Consider the following 17,508-nt stretch of genomic DNA (forward strand, 5'->3'; position numbering starts at 1 on the left):
GCTTCGCTCTCTCTCTCTCTCTCCCTCCCTCCCTCCCTTCCTCTCTAAAATCAATAAATAGCTCTAGCTGGCTTGGCTCAGTGAATAGAGCAATGGTCTGCAGACTGAAGGATCCTGGGTTCAATTGAGGTCAAGGGCACATGCCGGGTTACAGGCTCAATCTCCAGTAGGGGGCATGTAGAAGGCAGCTGGTCAATGATTCTCTCTCATCATTGATATTTCTTTTCTTTTTTTTTTCTTTTCTTTTCTTTTTTTTTAATTTTATTTTTATTTTATCATCATTGATATTTCTCTCTCTCTCCTTTCCTCTCTGAAATAAAAAAATAAAAGTAAAATAAAATCAATAAACATATATTTGGGTACGGATTAAAAATAATAATAAAGTAATGCCAGGCCTGGGCTTTCCTTCCTCCCAGGTCATTGCCCATAAGCCCCAGATCCCCAGCCAGCTGCACTCTGCCCACTGCCACATACCATTCACCCTCCCCTGGAATTCCATCTTTAGTGGCAGGACTGTCTTTTACTAAACATCCCAAGTCAATAGGTAAATCACACAGAAACAAGTATATTGATGTTACATAAAAACCACACTGTGATCCCACCCTTCCCTCTGGCAAAATGTTGGCCCAAAACTAGGCTCTTGGGATTACTGACCTGCTCAGCATACAGGAAGGAGAAAGGACTGATCACCAACTCTTCAGCAACCCAAACACAAAAGCACATGTGACAAGGGAACAATCTATCAGCACACCAAGGAAAAGACATTTAATCAGTCTGTTGTATCTACTAGGTTCTAAATGTTGTCATTGACACATTCCACTCAGGGCCAAGAATCTACTACGAATTTCCCTATGCCAACGAGAGGAAGAGGAACAGAGGTGAGATATCATGGGTACAGTACAGGGAGGGCCCACAAACCAGGCCACCTCCCATGATGTATGCATGCATTAAGTGCTGCGGAACTGCCAGAGGAGAGCAGGGGGAAAGCAGTGCCAAGGAGCTAGGTCTGGGAAGCAGGACCAGAGGGCTGCAGGCGAGAGCAATCTGGCCAGAAAGAGGAACAGGAAAAAAAACAGCCTAACAAGAGCGAGAATGTACAGACCCATTGGCCAAAGTGTGCAACAAAAGCACACTCTTCATTCCTAAGACTAGAACCACTAACTGAAATATTAACCTTGCCTAGCTGCCACCTGGGCAAACGGGAGCTTTAACCACAGCACATCCTGTGCCTGCAACGCCATCTGTGATGACACAGTGCCTGGCACACCGCAGTGGCAGTGAGGGTTACAGGGTGAATGCAAGCAATGGGATGGGGAGCATCACCTTTTCATCTTTCAAGGAAGCTAACTACCAGGCACCTCCTCCTGCTCTCTGAAGCAATCAAAGTGTTCAGGGGAAAGGACCATGCCATACGCAACTTACTGTCAAATGGTTCAGGAAAAAAAAATTTGTGCATGCATACATTTCTATACATGAGTATAAACACCCAGGGGAGATAAGGCAAATAAAATAAAATGCTAACAATAGGTACATCTAATACAGGATATGCAAGTGTTCTTGCACTAATTGTATTCTTGCAACTTTTCCGTAAGTTTGACATTTTTTTTTTAAGGTATATATTTCTTAATGTATTTTTTTTTATTGATTTCAGAGAAAAAGGGAGAGGGAGAAAAAGACAGAAACATCAATAATTTGAGAATCACCAACCGGCTGCTTCCACATGCCAACCACCAACTGAGAACTCCTAGTTTATATAAACATTTCCTACCAAATGTTTACTTTAAAAGCAACAACAAAACAATTAATTAGCTAATGAGGTTGGTAAAGTGTTACACTACTTTCCAACTAAAAAGAATTAAATTATAAAAACCAAAGCCCAGTCTGCTAGTACGGCAAGTTCTAGAGTGTTACAAGGTGGTAGGCTGTGGAGGAAAGAACTCCAAACTCAGAAGGCATTTGGCGAGCCTAAGTGCAGGCTCAACTTTCTAGCTACTACTATACGCTTCAGCCAGTTCAGCTTATAAAATATCCACGTTTCCTATTCATTAACCTGTATGCTGCTCCAGTGCTGTGGCCACTTCTCAGCCCACTGAGGATTTATTAGTTCAGCATATCCAGCAGGTCCCTAATGGCCATGGGGAAGAACCCTGACCTAGGAGGCAGCTCCAGTGGGTCTGAATCCCAGCTGCTCTGCTCTCCAGCTACGTGACTTTATACAAGTCACCTGCCTCTCCCAGCCAGCTTTCTTTATCTGAAGGCACACAGTTCCAGTCCTGCTACATCACCTCTAGGGCCGGGGAACTCAGCCAAGACCATGCTCACTCAGGAAAAGTAAACATTTTCTCAGCTAAGTATGGTGGAGTCACCCTGGACGGAGCTATGGCTAAACCCATGGCATGATTTTCTTTCATAACTGATGCTTAGGGAAAAAAAAAAGTTTTAGAAATCAGCAATTGATGTTGCATTCCCTGTACAGATAAAGGGTCAGGGAGACAATACTGCAGTCAGTGGCCCTAAATGCCCCTTTATTTATGTATGTCACCCCTCAGGAAAGATCCCCAAACTTTCTAACATCTCGGGGAGACAATACACATCTTCATAAGTCAGTACGGTTAACCACAGAAGGAATTAGGGGGAGGGCTGGTCCTATCCCTCAAACCAGGGTATTCAGAGGGGAAAAGCTTCAGAATCCCCACCTGGCGAGCCACTGGGTCCTCGGAAGGAAAGCGGCCCAGGGCTCCACAGTGGGGGTTAAAGATAGAACACTCATAAGCCCCTGGGAAAGGTGCACAGTGGAATCAGGCCAGACTTCTAGGATTGAATCTCTTCTCAGCCACTTAGCTTGATGAGCTCTCTGTATTACAATTTCCCTATCTGCAAATGGAGCTAATAAGAGTATCTAGCTCACGGGGACCACCTGAGAGTTAACACATGTTCTTACTACAAAAGCCTCTGGCATGTAACACAATCCTCAATCAAGCCACATCAGACATGCATTTAAAATAAACCTTGGCCAAAGGTCAAGTTCAGCACTCCTGTGTGGCCCATTGCCCCAGTTTGTGGAAAGCCTCGTGCCCTGGCCTGCATCAGAGGAGCCAATATTGGCTTGGTCCCCGTCCTCAGGGGCTGTCCCTGGCAGAAATTGGAAGACACCTACTTGCCTGCCTCCCTCCCATCTGGGAAACAGGTTCTGACAGGTGCCCTCCTCACACCCGAGTATGAGTCTAAGTCAGGATTCCAATAGAAGGAATGCAGACTAACCCCCTCGAACATGCCAGCCACAGACCCCTGCCTGGGAAGGAGGCACAGCACACAGAACATCTGACCCAGAGTGACACTTGTCCTTGCTGCCCAAACACCGTCAGGGAGCCAGCTGGAGTCCCCCAATTGTAAGGCAAGTAGAGATACCACTGGGGGCCACCACAAAGCTCTAATATGGAGTGTCATGGAATGAAAAAGGTAACTTTGCCCCCTCTGCCACAGGTGCCTCCCTGCCCCAACTCAGCCCTAAGAGCAATGTCTTCTGTGAAGCCCGCCTCTGCTTCATAGGTACAAATGGTTGGCCATCCCTGACACCTGCCTAGGCCAACACACTTAGTAGACCAGTTTACACCTGGACTCTCTTTCCACACCTAAAGGGCACTCCCAGAGGAAGGGGTTTATTCTATTTGAGCATCCCTGGAAGACGGGCAGGTATCAAACACTCAGACGCTTGTTGAATTACTGCTGGCCAGTTAGGACGTGTGGACAGACAGAGAAGGAGTTGGGAACATTGGTCACCTCCACCATCCAGGTAGGAGATGCTGGACCTGGAGCCAGAGGCACCCCAAGGAAGAAGTCATGTTGGTACATGGCTTCACTCAGTCCAGTGACCTAATGTGCAAAACTGGGAGCCACAAGCCAGAACAGGATGACGCCTCACCTTTCTACAGGTGTAGACTTGTGTTTTGTTGTTGTTATTTTAATACATATTTTATTGGTTTCAGAGAGAAAGAGTGTGAGAAAGAAATATCAATGATGAGAATCATTTGACTGGCTACCTCCTGCACGCCCCCTATATTAGGGATTGAGCCTATAACCCGGAAATGAGTCCTTGATCGGAATCGAACCCGGGACCTTTCAGTCTGCAGGCCGACACTCTACCCACTGAGCCAAACCAGGTAGGGCTAGACTTGTTTTCTAAATCACCTCATCACAACCCACAATCCATTGGCTCTGGTCCCCAAGAGGCCATACAGTACCCGCCTAGATAGGCGGCCCTTTTCCTGGCTTCCTTCCCTACCAAGGCTGTCCCAGGACCAGTCATCCTGCTGCTGAGAAGTATCACAGCAGAGCCTCCAGGCTGAGCGGAGGGTCTTGGCCACAAGATAGTCAAGAGGCTCAGTGTGTCTAGGGTGGGAGCCTGGCTAGGGCACGGTGGAGGATCAGCCGCATACCACTGTGCTCCCCAGCCTGGCTTCACCCACTGAGGCCTGACAGCTCACAGAAGACAGCCTCAAGTGCCCCCACCTTCATGGGACCCCCCTTCCTGCTCCTGGCTACCTGGCCCCAATTAAGAATCATAATTTTCATCCCAGCTGGGTGGCTCAGCTGGTTGGAACATCTTCCCACACACCAAAAGGTTGCAGGTTTGATTCCGGGTCACAGCAGCTTCAATCTCCAGGGGGGGTGAGGATGGGAGGCAACCGATCAAAGTTTCTGTTTCTCTCTCTCTCTCTCTTTCTCTCTCTCTGAAATCAATGAAAACATATCCTCGGGTGAGGGTTAAAAATTAAACACACACACACACACACACAATTTTATAGTTAAAGGGAAATCATACTTTTTAACTGCATTGTTATTTAAAAAAATGAATGCCTATATGTATACATTACATTCTCTTTGATCTAAAAGTTCAATTTTCCTGTTGATTTGAGAAGAAATCAAACATTTTCACAAACTCCTAAAAGCACTGTGGGCCCCCAGCACTGCCTCTCCCGTGCCTATTCGGTAAATCAGCCCTGAATTCGGGGGTTTGGATTTCTTGCTGCAGTTCAGATGGGTACACCAGAAACAGGTAGAGATTAAAAAAAAAAAAAAAAAAATTGTCTGGGACCTTCTAGCTGCCATGCATGATCGGAACCCCCACACCCCCCCCCACACACACACACACAGGCTTTTCATAGAAACACAAGTTCCGAGGGGAGTTCTCAAGGCATTTAATCATCACATACAAGGAGCAGTCCTGAGTACCCAGCACTGTCCAGGCTCCCACGACTGGGACACACCTGCGGGGAGGGGAGCGTCAGCCTCTGCCCCAGGACAGACCCGAGGGATGCTGGGCGGCCTCCTACCACTTCCTCCGGTCCAGTCTCTGAGCTGAGTCCCTCTCAAGGGTAAAACCTCACTGAGAGGCAATGGAGCCACACTGGCTACTGCTTGCCAGCCGAGGGGTTTCCCGGCCTGAGACGCTGGCATCAGCCCACTGCTGGGAGGAAGCAATGGAAGCCAGGAGCCTCCACGAGCTGCTCTCTGCACCTAATCCCAGCCTAACTCCAGCCGCTGGACCAGAAATGAGGGTGCAGCTCCTTGGAGAGAAGGAACTCCATCACTCTCGCTTCCACCCCCCTCAAAGCATGTAGTGGCTCCACAAACCTGGACCCAAAGGCCACAGAGTTTCTTCTTTTTTTAATACATTTTATTGATTTTCTTACAGAGAGGAAGGGAGAGGGATAGAGAGCTTGAAACATTGATGAGAGAGCATCAATCAGCTGCCTCCTGCACACACACACACACACCCCCCCCGCCCGGGAATGTGCCCGCAACCAAGGTACATGCCCCGGACCGGAATCGAACCTGGGACCCCTAAGTCCGCAGGCCGACGCTCTATCCACTGAGCCAAACCGGTTAGGGCGAGAACAAAGTTTCTGGATGTACCAGGCGCTCGAGCCCACCAGGTAAAGTCAGGGCACGGTCCCGCCGGTGCGTGGCCCCGGGAAGCGGGACGCGGCGGACCGCGGGTAGGCCTCCGTAGGCGTCCGCCCGGGACACGGCCCCACCGAGCGGAGGGAGGTCCGGGGCGACCCCGGCCCTGCGCGCCCCGCCCCCGGCTGCCCCGCCCTCCCCCCCACCCCCGCCCCGCGCACCTGGTCGCAGCGGCTCGGTGACGGTGAGCACGAGCAGGAAGAGCAGCAGGAAGGCACCGCTGTCTGCCTTGGGCACCATTTATCCTCCGTTCATCGTCCCCGGGGCGGCCGCGTGACCCCGCGGGGAGGCCGAACCGGGCCTGGCTGAGGGTCGGGGGGCCGGGCCGGGGCCGGGCGTGAAGAGGTGGCGGGAGGGGGCCTCCGGCTGGGCCGCGGCTGAACGGGACCGGGGGTTCTCCCGCCCTCTCAGATGCAGCCTGAAGGTTCCGACCGCAGCCTGAGGTTCCGATCGCGGGCTCGCGCGCGCACTCAGCCGCAACCTAGGGTTCCGACTTTGGCTCCGCGCAAGATGGCGGCCGTCCTGTTCGGCTCTGCGACTCCTCTGCTTCCCGCCCCCGACGCCGGCGTCGACCAATCAGCGTCGAGGATGGGGGCGGGGCCCACGCTTTCCCAATGCTGGCGGACCCTCGGCCGAGCGGGGGCGGAGCCTGGGCAGCAGCGCCCGAAGGGGCGAGGCGATAGGTCGGGATGGGGAGGGGCCAGTCCGGCTGGGGCGTGGCTTAAGGAGCGAAGCGCCATTGGCTGGACAGAGAGGTGGGGCTCGGGGGTGTAACCTGAGCTGAAGGGCCTAGGTCTAGGATCTCAGGGCGCAGCGGAGAGACGGGCGATCGGATCTAGAGGACCAGACACCAAAAGGGCGGGGCCCAGTGAAGCCGGAGAAATGGGGAGTGGCCCCGGGGTGGGAGGTGGGGGCAGCCAGTGAAAGAAGAGGGGCAGGATGAGAAGGAGCCAAAGAGGGCTGGGACACAAAGGGTCGCACACCTTGCACATCTGCCAGGCCGAGGTCCGGTCCTTGGCCTGTAAAGTGGCTTTTTCAGAAGGGTTTCGCCCTGGCTGAGGGCCTCAGTTTGTTGGAGCATCCTTGCCGTGCATCAGAATGGCTGGAGGGCCCTAACCGGTTTGTCTCAGTGAATAGAGAGCATCGGACTGAAGGGTCCCAGGTTTAATTCTGGTCAAGGGCATGTACCTTGGTTTCGGGCTCATCCCCATTAGGAGGTGTGCAGGAGACAGCTGATTGATGTTTCTAGCTCTCTATCCCTTTTCCTTCCTCTCTGTAAAAAAAAAACAAAAAATCAATAAAATATGTTTGTTTGTTTTTTAAAAATGGCTGCAGGTTCGATTCCAGGTCAGGGCACATAGGTTGCACTTCCATCCCTGGTCAGAGCCTAGGGATCTTTCTCTCTTTTCTCTCTCTCTCTCTCTCTCTCTCTCCCCCCACCCCTTCTTTTCTAAAATCAATAAACATATCAAGTGAAGATTTTAAAAAGTTAAAAAAAAAAAAAAAAAAAAAAACCCTGCAAAAAAGGGATAAAGAAAACTGGAAGGACTCAAGTTTGAGAAGATAGGAAAGGAAGATGCTGCCAGGCACAGGCTGGAGTGGCTTCACTGCCACACACAACTGAAAAGGAAGAAGTCTAAAGGAGTATCATGCTCCCCCCGCCTCCCCCCCCCCAGGTGTGGCTCTGGGATTGAGCTTTGAACTATGAACCAGGAGGTCATGGTTTGATCCCTGGTCAGGCACACGCCCAGTTGCAGGCTGGATCCCCGTAGGAGGCTTGCAGGAGGTGACCAATCAATGATTCTCTATCATCAATGTTTCTATCTCCCTTCCATTCTGGAATCAATCCTATCCTATATAATAAAACGCTAATATGCAAATTGTCCCCTCCACCAGGAGTTCGACTGACCAGAGGCAGCCCACCAACCGCCTGCAGCTACTCCCCCTGGCTGACTGGACCCCACCCATGCACAACCGGGCCTCTAGTAATATTTAAAAATAAAAATAAGGAGTAAAAAAAAAAAAAAAAATGAGTCATTTTGAGTCATTCTATAGAGACCCTGTAGTAAAGTTGGTCTCTAGAGGAAGGGCCCTGCCTACACCATGGGGGAGTAGGGGAAGGAAGACTGGGCACATAAGACCAGATCTGCATTGAATAAAGCCACTGGGGACAATGCTCTAAGTACTGACTTCATATCTCGTATCTGGAGCAAGGAGACTATGGGAGGGACCCAGCAGATAAGGTGTTCTCAGTAGGAGAGAGGAGCAAGCTGTCCAAAGGCAGGCCCAACAGCCAAGCACACAAGGCCTGGCACAGAGTGTCAGGGCTGGATAAGAGGGTGAAGGGCCAGTGTGACTCAGCTGAGCGTTGGTTGTTTCAACAAACGGTCCCTGGTTTGACTCCCAGTCAGGGCACATGCCTGATTTTGGGTTCGATCCCTGGTTGGGGTGTGTGCCAGAGGTGACCAATCAATGTTTCTCTCTCGCATCAATGTTTTTCTCCCTCTCCCTAACTCTCCTAAAAAAATAAAAAATTAACAAAAACATTTTTAAAAAATAAAAAAGAGGCCCTAGTCGGTTTGGCTCAGTGGATAGGGCATCAGTCCATGGACTGAAGGGTCTAAGGTTTGATTCCGGTCAAGGGCACATGCTGGGTTGTGGGCTCGATCCCTAGTAGGGGGCATGCAGGAGGCAGCCAATCAATGATTCTCTCTCATTCTTGATGTTTCTATCTCTCCCTCTCCCTTCTTTTCTGAAATCAATAAAAATATATTTATAAAAAATAAAAAAGAGGGTGAAGGTGAGAGCAGAGAAAGAGGGAAGGACCAAGGCTAGTGAGGACCCATCCTGACCTGGCCCACCTCCGCTCCACTGACTCACTCCAGGAGCAGTCCTCTCAAGCTAACTCAAGGCATGGTTCTCCTGAGTGTCTGTCCCTTAATCTTGGGACACTCAGGATCGTCTGAGAGAGAGGCACCCACTTCCTCAGGGTGGATGTAGCCAAGGTTAAACCCAAGACTAGGCCAGACCTGCCTGCTCCTGCTCCTGCTCCTGCTCCTCAGGGTGTGGCCCCGAGCTGGTGCTAGAGTCTAAGGGGCTGTCACGGCAGAGACGCCCCACTGAAGGCAGAAATTGGTCCCTGTCCAATGCTGACCTCTCCCCTTGCACCATCCTCAGGGAGCATTCCAGGAGCAGCTGATGGCACTCAAAGCAGGATCAAGGTCCAGCTTCTGTCCCAGCCCCAGATCTGCGCGAGGAGCCCAGCCCCGGCTATGGTCTCGGCAGACCCCCCCAAGAAGGAACACACAGCCAAGAGCAGAAACCTCTGTCAGTGGTCCCCGCCAAAGCCACCATCAGAGAAGCAGGCTGCCTAAGGTTTGGATGAGGAAGCACAGGGAGGTGAAGAGCCCAGCTAAACCATTCAGGAGAGGGCAGAGTCCTGACTTCCTAAAATCAGTGACCCTGGGCCTGGAGTCTCTGCCCCACCTGATTCACCTCAATTCTTCACCCGGCTGCATGGCCCGCAGGCCACCTGTACAGACAAAGGCAAGGACTGCCAAGACTGAAGGGGGGGGGGGGGGGAATAGGGATGTTTCTCACCAGCTCCTTGCCTCTACCTAAGGTCACTGCCTCTCTCAAGGTCACCCTCTCTATACCATCCTTCCCAGGTTCCAATGACCATCCCTCCCTTTCTCCAGGAGTGTGGGACTTCGGTTGGGGTTTCTGGCTCTCTGCTCCCACCTTTGTAAATTATGCCCTTGTTATACCCTCAGGCTGCCCCAACTGGAGTAAGTCCTGGTTTCTGCTGAAGCCTGGACTGATACAACCACCCGCCCTGAATTTCCAGGACTGCAATCATCAGCCCCACCGCTGGCCTAGCAGTCCTAGTTCCACGTTTGGAGGCATGGGTAGACGAAGATGTCCCTCTCCCCTCTCCTCCGAGTCCCCTGCTACCTCGAGTCCCAGCCAAGAGTGAGGTCACTCTCTGTAGCCGTTTGCTCTGCAGCCTACTGGCCAGCCTTCCAGGATTCTGATTCCAAAGGGTCCAGTCAGAACCTCATTATCCCAGATACTCCTCCTTTGTGACTTCACCCACTGAAGTCGTCCGGGAGACGATGCTGAACGTTCCACCCCAGAGTCTGGGCCTCTCTGGGAGGCATGGACAGCAGGCCAGGCCAGCCTAGAGGACTACCCGTCCACAGTGTAAATGAGGACACGGCTGGCCCATGTCTTGCAGGGATGTAGAGGGCAGCCTCCGAGGCACTGGGTGCTCCTGGCACCATGGATGATGCTGCCATCCTCAAGCGACGAGGCTATATCATGGGGATAAACTTGGGAGAGGGCTCCTACGCCAAAGTCAAGTCCGCTTACTCTGAGCGCCTAAAGTTCAACGTGGCGGTCAAGATCATCGACCGCAAGAAAGCCCCCACAGACTTCTTGGAGAAATTCCTTCCCCGGGAAATCGAGATTCTAACCATGCTGAACCACCGCTCCATCGTCAAGACCTACGAGATCTTCGAGACGTCCGACGGCAAGGTCTACATCATCATGGAGCTGGGGGTCCAGGGCGACCTCCTTGAGTTCATCAAAACCCGGGGGGCCCTGCACGAAGATGATGCTCGCAAGAAGTTCCACCAGCTCTCCTCCGCCATCAAGTACTGCCACGACATGGACATTGTCCACCGCGACCTCAAGTGCGAGAACCTTCTCCTCGACAAGGACTACAACATCAAGCTGTCCGACTTCGGCTTCGCCAAGCGCTGCCTGCGGGATGACGGCGGCCGACTGATCCTGAGCAAGACCTTCTGCGGGTCAGCGGCGTACGCGGCCCCCGAGGTCCTGCAGGGCATCCCCTACCAGCCCAAGGTCTACGACATCTGGAGCCTGGGCGTGATCCTCTACATCATGGTCTGCGGCTCCATGCCCTACGACGACTCCAATATCAAGAAGATGCTGCGCATCCAGAAGGAGCACCGCGTCAACTTCCCGCGCTTCAAGAACCTGACCAGTGAGTGCAAGGACCTCATCTACCGCATCCTGCAGCCCGACGTCAACCGGCGGCTGCACATCGACGAGATCCTCAGCCACTGCTGGGTGCAGCCCAAGGCCCGGCTCCTGTTCTCTGCAGCCATCGACAAGGATGGAGAGACCTCAGCGACCCCCACTTTTGAGGCCTCGGGGGCCCAGGAACCCCCATGGGCCCCTGAGCCTGGCTCTGACAAGAAGTCTGCCACCAAGCTGGAGCCCCAGGAGGCCCAGCCTGAGATGAACCCAGAGTCACAACCCAAGGAGGAGATTCTGCAAGAGGCGCCGAGGCTGTTGGATACCAGAAACGCAGACCCTATGGAGGGCCGGCCAAGCAGGGACACAGAGGAAGGGGGAGCCCCGAAGCCTGCAGACACGCACACCTCGTGAGCCTCTCACATGGCCCAGGGGCTGGCAGGAGATGAGGCAGAGCTCACAGCTTCGAGCCTGAGCTCCAGAGAAACCAAGGGACAAGCCACTGAAGGAAGACAATCCGGGATGAGCCATTATTTTCGTCAGTTTATTTTCCCTCCCTTTGAACTTGGTAAAAAAAAAAAAAAAAAGCAATAAATAACTATATTAGTGCAGATTGTAAGGTGAATGTCTTTGCCCCAGCTGGTCGTCTAAGGAGAGCATCCACCCCACCACACCCCAAGTTTGGAAAACACATCCCAGTGTACCCAGCCATGACCATGACCACAGCAGAGCGCTGAGGGAGGAAGATGCTGCTTCAAGAGGGAGGCTATGAGTGTGGTGCTGGGGGAGACGGGACACGGAGGGGACAGGACCAAGGAGGGCTGCCTGTAACGGAGGGGTGGAGAGGAGGATCTACACGCCTACTGGTGAGGAGGGATCTGCTGAGGGCAGATGCACCGGCTTCTCAGACTCTCTTGAGCTCCCCTCCTTAAAGGGCAACTTAGTTTTCCTGCTTGGTCCGCCAGGGGTTCTCTTATGTCCAGCAGGCTCCCAGTTCTCCATGGTGCCGAGTCACCCCACTCTGTGGTCATCCGCCCGGCTCAGGTGAGGCAGGAGGCTCTGCTGGACAGCCCAGCCACACTCCTGCCCACATGTCCCACAGCTGTGTGGCCTTGACCTCACCCTGTTCCCCTCAGGTCCCCGTCTGTCCCCAGGGACGATGCTCCCCACCAGAGTAGATAAGCTGATAGTGGTCAGAGACAGGACAGGTGTCCTCACAATGCATGCCTGACCACTGCGGTGCGGGAGCAAGCTTGCATGTTAATATCACCAACCACGTGCTCTGCAGGGCCCTGCTCGGCCTTGTCTATGCAGTCCTCACCTCTGCCGTGGTGGCCCTCTCTCTTCCCGCTCTGCACTCACTGACAGCTTCTTGTGCACCTGCAGGGTTAACACACCGAGAGGGCAAGAGCCTTTAGACTCACCCCGTCCCAACACCTACATTTTAGGAAAATCTGAACCCCAGCCCACTGGGAGAAGTGAGACCCAGTGAGTGTCCCAGACCTGCCCTCTGCAACCCTCCCCACAGTTAGTCCACTGCTCTGCCTGGCTCCGCCCTCCCCAACATTTCCCCACGGTGTCCTCATATGCCCTGCTATTGCCTCACACAGCACCCAGTCTGGCTCCCTCTGCTGAGGGGAAGGATCCCAGTGTCTAGCCTTTGACCTTTGAGGTCCTCCCAGGTCTGACCTCTTCCTGGCCACCCACCCCCCACATACATGTTATAATCATCCCTTCAGATCTGGCCTCTGTCTCCAGGCTCATGAGGGGGCATGGCCTCCACATGGCCTCGTGGGGGCCCCTACAGCACTCAGCAGCCAGCCAGTGAGCTCCACCAAGCAGGCCAGTGAGTGCCCACGGTCCAGGCACAGAACAGGGCTGAAGCCGCGGTCGGCAAACTGTGGCTCTTTTTGGCCCCTTGAGTGTGGCTCTTCCACAAAATGCCACGGCCTGGGCCAGTCTATTTGGTATATGGGACGATGTTCCACCCAGCTGAGCCACACACCCAGGGCATTGGGCGAGTCTATTTGGAAGAAGTGGCGTTAGAAGAAGTTTAAGTTAAAAAAATGTGGCTCTCGCCGAAGCCGGTTTGGCTCAGTGGTAGAGCGTCGGTCTGCAGACTGAAAGGTCCCAGGTTCGATTCCGGTCAAGGGCCATGTACATTGGTTGCGGGCACATCCCCGGTAGGGGGTGTGCAAGAGGCAGCTGGTCAATGTTTCTCTCTCATCGATGTTTCTAGCTCTCTCTCTCTCTCCCTTCCTCTCTGTAAAAAAAAGCAATAAAATATATATATTTTTAAAAATCTGACTCTCAAAAGAAATTTCAATCGTTAGCCTGTTGATATTTGGCTCTGCTGAATCATGAGTTTGCCAACCACTGGCCTAGAGTAACACTGGAGCTGTCCCCCAATTTTTGAGTGAAGACTAAAGGCTCCAGGGGCCCAGTCACGCAGCGCGGCTGATGGTGGGGTGGAATCTCAGAGTAACTGAGTGGCACTGAGACAGGGACATCCGAGGAGAGGCTCCTGAGCACCCACCTCTCTGCCATCCCTGCAGCCTGCTGGGGTCCTCAAGGAGGACCCAATTCTTTTTTTTTTTTTTTTTTAAATATATTTTACTGATTTTTTACAGAGAGTTAGAAACATCGATGAGAGAGAATCATCGATCAGCTGCCTCTCACACACCCCTTACTGGGGATGTGCCCGCAAACAAGGTACATGCCCTTGACCGGAATAGAACCTGGGTCCTCACAACCAGCCCCTTCTGGGACACAAAGGAGTACTGGTCCGTTAAGCCTAAAAGACTCCCCAGGAGAGAGCGGGCCTCAGAGGGTAAGCAGGCCCCAGGGAGGACTGGCTGCTGGAGGGCAGTCGCCCACTGTGGGCTCACCCCGCTGGGACCGGTCACTCCCGCCTGGCACCTGGGCTCTGGCTGTCCGGCCACTGTCATCTTCAACACGGACCTCCAGACACACGCTCCACGTGCCTCCATAGAGCTGTGCTCTGGGCAGCGTGTTACCTCCGCCTGCCATGCCCTGCCCTTGTCACCTGGTGGATGGAGCGGTGTCGCCTCTGCATGCCAGCGCCACGCCAGCCGCTGGCCACCCACACCGCAGCAGGCCTTCCTTGTCTCCCCGGAACGCAGAGCACATGGCACACCTGTCCTGGCCACTCGCTACGTGTGGGCATGGGATGCCGGTGACAGAAAACAAACCAACAGCGGGGCTTCCGAACTACCCAAGGTGCATACAGGAGGCCGTGTTTTCCAAAGCAGCACTCCACACCGGCCCCGAAGGAAGGTTTTCACATTGCTTCCAGGCGCAAAAGACGGTTTCAGTGACGCAAAGGATGCTTCTCCAGGGTCCCAACAGCTCGACGTGCCACTCCTCACAGAGGCCCACACTGACACAATCCACCCAGGTGCTCGCTCCTAACAGGACGCTGGCCCTCAGCACCCCCAGGACCGCCAGCTCCCAGGCTCCGCCCGGGCCCTGCCCAATCACCGAGCAGCACACTAGCCCGTGGTCTCCCTCCGTCGCCCAGAACCCCCAGGCCCACCCTAGTCCGGCCTCCTGTTGCCTGGTCAAAGGTACCGGCCTCCACTCGCCTCAAAGCCCATTCTCGACGCTGCCATCGCACAACGGGACTTGGGCCACAGCTCTCCTTCCCTGCGCCCTGCAGCGGCTGCCCATCCCTCAGGGAAGAGCCCCCACTTAGTTTTCCCCCCACCTCCCTCCTGTCTGGGGGACTCAGCCATTCTCAGAACAAGCCCCTTCCTCTCTCTGACTCTTCCCTACCTGGATGCCTGTCACCTCCTTCTATCTGACTCTCTCCCCAGCCTCCAGGCCTGCCCGTCCTCAGAGCGCATCTGGGGCCTGCAGCACCCCGGAGCCTGCCTGACCTTCCACCCCCACACGTCCTGCTCACTACAGCGCTCATCTCCCAGCCCTCTCCCCCACACAGAAGCTGCTCTTGTCCACGAGAAGCTTGGAACCACTGCCAGCCTGGCCAGACCAGAGCAGTCGCTCCAGTTCCGAGGACACAAGCCGTGGACGGAGCCAGGGTTAGTTTCCCGCCGTTTCCTCCACATGTCTGAGAAGCTGCAGGAAACTAACCCTCATGAGACAGGAACTAACCCAGGGTCAGTCCCCACGGCCAGGAAAGGAAAACTAGCATGGGACTGGCACTCCTGGGTAGCCCCACCTTAGGCCTGACTCGTGACGGGGAAGCTGTGGCGAGGAGGGGCAGGGACGGTTACCGCAGTCCTGGGTGCCGGCTGCCTGACCGTGGGCGGGAACAGGCACTGCTGCCACGCCAGCCTGGCTTCCAAGGTTCCAGGGGCCCAGTTCCCCCCCCCCAGCCCAGGTCCCACTCCCGGGCGCCTGGCTTTATGACTTCACATGCTGAAGTCACGTGGAGATAATGCTGAGCATTCCACCCGTCCGGGGAGGCCCAGCCAGACGGTGCCCCACGCTGTAAATGAGGACAAGGCCTGCTGGCCCACGTGGGGAGGGGATGTAGAGGGCAGCGGCGCCAGCCACTCCTGGCACCATGGATGATGCCGCGGTCCTAAGGAAAAAGGGTTACATCGTGGGCATCAACCTTGGCAAGGGCTCGTACGCCAAAGTCAAATCGGCCTACTCCGAGCGCCTCAAGTTCAACGTGGCGGTCAAGATCATTGACCGCAAGAAAACGCCCTCCGACTTTGTGGAGAGATTCCTTCCTCGGGAGATGGACATCCTGGCCACCGTCAACCACCGCTCCATCATCAAGACCTACGAGATCTTCGAGACCTCGGATGGGCGGATCTACATTGTCATGGAGCTCGGGGTCCAGGGCGACCTCCTCGAGTTCATCAAGTGCCGGGGGGCCCTGCATGAGGATGTGGCTCGCAAGATGTTCCGCCAGCTCTCCTCCGCTGTCAAGTACTGCCACGACCTGGACGTTGTCCACCGCGACCTCAAGTGCGAGAACCTTCTCCTCGACAAGGACTTCAACATCAAGCTGTCCGACTTTGGCTTCTCCAAGCGCTGCCTGCGGGACTGCAGCGGGCGCATCATCCTGAGCAAGACCTTCTGCGGGTCGGCGGCGTACGCGGCCCCCGAGGTCCTGCAGGGCATCCCCTACCAGCCCAAGGTCTACGACATCTGGAGCCTGGGCGTGATCCTCTACATCATGGTCTGCGGCTCCATGCCCTACGACGACTCCGACATCAAGAAGATGCTGCGCATCCAGAAGGAGCACCGCGTGGACTTCCCGCGCTCCAAGAACCTGACGGGGGAGTGCAAGGACCTCATCTACCGCATCCTGCAGCCCGACGTCAACCGGCGGCTGCACATCGACGAGATCCTCAGCCACTCGTGGCTGCAGCCCCCCAAGCCCAAAGCCATGTCCTCCGCCTCCTTCAAGAAGGACGGCGAGGGCAAGTACCGGGCGGACTGCAAACTGGACACGCGGCCGGGCTCGTGCCCCGAGCACCGGCCCGAGCACCGGCCCGACCACAAGCTGGGCGCCAAAACCCAGCACCGGCTGCACGTGGTGCCCGAGAACGAGGACAAGATGGAGGACAGGCTGGCAGAGACCTCCAAGGCCAAAGAGCACCACGTCCCCGGAGCCGAGGTGGGGAAGGCAAGTGCCTAGGGGGGCGGGCGGCTGGGGGGGGAGCCCACGTAAACGAAGTAGGCAGGTAGGAGCTGAAGAAGGCACAGGTGCAAGAAACAAGTAAAATCTGTCAATTAAACCGCTATTTTGATTACGTTCTATTAGCTTTCTTCTACTTGGTAGCAAAGGCGCTCATTACTAACCAGCAAATAAACCACCACGTGTAAACAAGCGTCAAGAGTGGCCCCTGAGGAGTCTTTCTCTCCAGGACTCAGCGTCTCCAGCACAGGGATCCAGGGACCGGGGCTCAGGCATGAGAGGGTGTGGACAAGGCGGTCTCAGCCATGGACCACCCTGCCAGGCTCCCACCGGTCTCCCCGACTTGCCAGTGCCCAGAGCCTCCAGGACTGCCAGGCGGGTGCGTCTCCTACCTCAGGTGCAGCACAGCTGCTCTCACCCCATCCCACTTGCTCAGACAGCTCTTCCTCAGAGTTCTCCTCCCGCTCCCTCCCCTCAGCCCTTGGAGGATCCCCTTCATCCCCTGCACCCTCTTCCCTGCATTCCTGGTCACCCCACTCAGCAGCCCTATTTTGTCACCCAGGGCACACTCCCAGCAGGCCAGCCACGTACCGGAAGGGGTCAGCACCTGGCCTTAGGTGGCCTTGACTGGACCATCTCTCTTTGCATCTCACTCACGCCCACTCAGACCTCTGCTTTCCCATTTCCTGGGGCACCCTCAAGCCCAAGGCCACGCTTCCCCATGCGGGAAAAGTATCAAAACCCACACTCTGCGTCCCAGACCGTGGTCCAAGCTCACCTGCTAAGCCCACCCAGCCCTTTTGGTGGGGCACAGGGCACAGCCAGGACTTGGCCCCTGGAGTTTGCAGGAACTCACCGTTGAGGAGTGCAGGCTGGTGGTGTCCAGAAGGCAGCAGGCCCCGCAC

General features: G+C 54.8%; 3 protein-coding genes across 4 annotated transcripts in view; 2 read left to right on the forward strand and 1 right to left on the reverse strand.

The window, feature by feature from the left end:
• DGCR2 (DiGeorge syndrome critical region gene 2) overlaps positions 1–6,523 on the reverse strand; it is a 37,270-nt gene extending 30,747 nt beyond the window's left edge. The window contains exon 1 of one of the 2 annotated variants that reach the window (XM_084867926.1): positions 6,126–6,523. In XM_084867926.1, coding sequence (XP_084724052.1) covers positions 6,126–6,204 — 79 coding nt within the window. In that variant the 5' untranslated portion in view covers positions 6,205–6,523. The remainder of the gene's footprint in view (positions 1–6,125) is intronic. The other variant, XM_084867925.1, reaches the window with a different exon arrangement.
• A 1,509-nt stretch (positions 6,524–8,032) lies between these two features.
• LOC311613710 (testis-specific serine/threonine-protein kinase 1-like) lies at positions 8,033–13,186 on the forward strand. Its single transcript, XM_084867942.1, has one exon. The coding sequence runs from the start codon at positions 10,246–10,248 to the stop codon at positions 11,377–11,379; it is 1,134 nt and encodes a 377-aa protein (XP_084724068.1). The 5' UTR covers positions 8,033–10,245; the 3' UTR covers positions 11,380–13,186.
• Positions 13,187–13,608: 422 nt separating this feature from the next.
• Positions 13,609–16,603, forward strand: LOC311613958 (testis-specific serine/threonine-protein kinase 2; the record flags this gene model as incomplete). The annotated part of the gene is made up of 1 exon (XM_084868451.1): positions 13,609–16,603. The coding sequence occupies exon 1, from the start codon at positions 15,515–15,517 to the stop codon at positions 16,601–16,603; it is 1,089 nt and encodes a 362-aa protein (XP_084724577.1). The 5' UTR covers positions 13,609–15,514.
• Between the last annotated feature and the right edge of the window lie 905 nt (positions 16,604–17,508).

The sequence above is a fragment of the Pipistrellus hanaki genome (genome assembly GCF_964339955.1).
Source record: "Pipistrellus hanaki genome assembly, chromosome: 19".
NCBI lineage: Eukaryota > Metazoa > Chordata > Mammalia > Chiroptera > Vespertilionidae > Pipistrellus > Pipistrellus hanaki.